At 38.9% G+C, this 981-nt stretch overlaps 1 protein-coding gene across 1 annotated transcript; it reads left to right on the top strand.

Annotated features, from left to right (window-relative positions):
- Positions 1-248: 248 nt before the first annotated feature.
- Positions 249-976, top strand: LOC112094990 (the record flags this gene model as incomplete). The annotated part of the gene is made up of 3 exons (XM_024176680.1): positions 249-343; positions 485-770; positions 966-976. Coding segments are annotated over exons 1-3 (345 nt in total), but the record flags the coding sequence as incomplete, so codon positions are not given.
- Positions 977-981: the final 5 nt, after the last annotated feature.

Below are 981 nucleotides of genomic sequence, written 5' to 3'. Positions count from 1 at the left end.
TTAAGTTTGCTCTAATAGCACTTGGTAACAATTGCAGTCAAATTGCCGGAGTTCTTACTTCTTAGGGCATTACTCAATAGCTTGTGGTTCAGTGTTAATTGCTTGAGTAGTGGAAGTGTAATTTCCAGTCTTTCTAGGGTTCCTTGTTTCTATCAAAAGCCCGAATGAAGGAAGGATGCTGCTAAAATATTTAATGTAGGAGCAAGACATCGTTCTCAGTTGAACTAATTTCTTTTTCGGCAGCTTTTCCGACAGAGGAGGAAGGAATACAAGTGGGTTTGCCATAAAGGACAAAATGAGCAGCTCCCGGGAGGATTCCCCTGATTGGCTTCACTGTTTTCGGGTATTTGGAAGAGTTATTTGATTTTCTCTTTATTTATGGTTTTGAGAAACCGGTTATATAGCAGTTAGATAACCCATTTACCTTGAGTCCTTGTCATTTTTCTCTGGATGCTAACTGTCAGGATTTTACATTGTTGATCAGGCACCAAATTCTTCAACGGTTGTACTATCTTCGAATTCTGAGCATTCCCGTGATGCTAGTCCCACAAAGGAAGATGGAACTGAAAGTGAAGAGGTGTCTTTGAGTAAATCTCCCAAACTAGAAGAAGAAGATGATGAGAATCTCGGTAAAATTCTGGGTGAAAGTGGTGCTAAGTCTGCATCCAGTAAGAAATCAAGCTTGAAGTCCCTGAAGAAAGGGTCAAAGTTAGGAGGAGATGACATACCCCTAGAAAAGAATGAGTCGGACAAACCCAAGAAAAGAAAAGGTAAAAGAGAAGAGGATGAGACAGCATTTGTTCCTTTGACCGAAAGTTCAGGTTTTGAGAGATTATCTGATGAATTTAAGCCATAAATGAAAGATATCTTAACAATAAGCCTTTGTGTCAATGCCATGAGTATTTTTTTAGACATATATACAGTCTGCAAATTCTAATTTTGTGTGTTTTATCAAAATGATGCAGGTGAAGATGGGGCCAG

Source organism: Morus notabilis, unplaced genomic scaffold (assembly GCF_000414095.1).
Source record: "Morus notabilis unplaced genomic scaffold, ASM41409v2 C11354964, whole genome shotgun sequence".
Classification (NCBI taxonomy): domain Eukaryota; kingdom Viridiplantae; phylum Streptophyta; class Magnoliopsida; order Rosales; family Moraceae; genus Morus; species Morus notabilis.
Note: the sequence above shows the minus strand (reverse complement) of the source record. Positions and strands in the feature narration are given on the sequence as shown.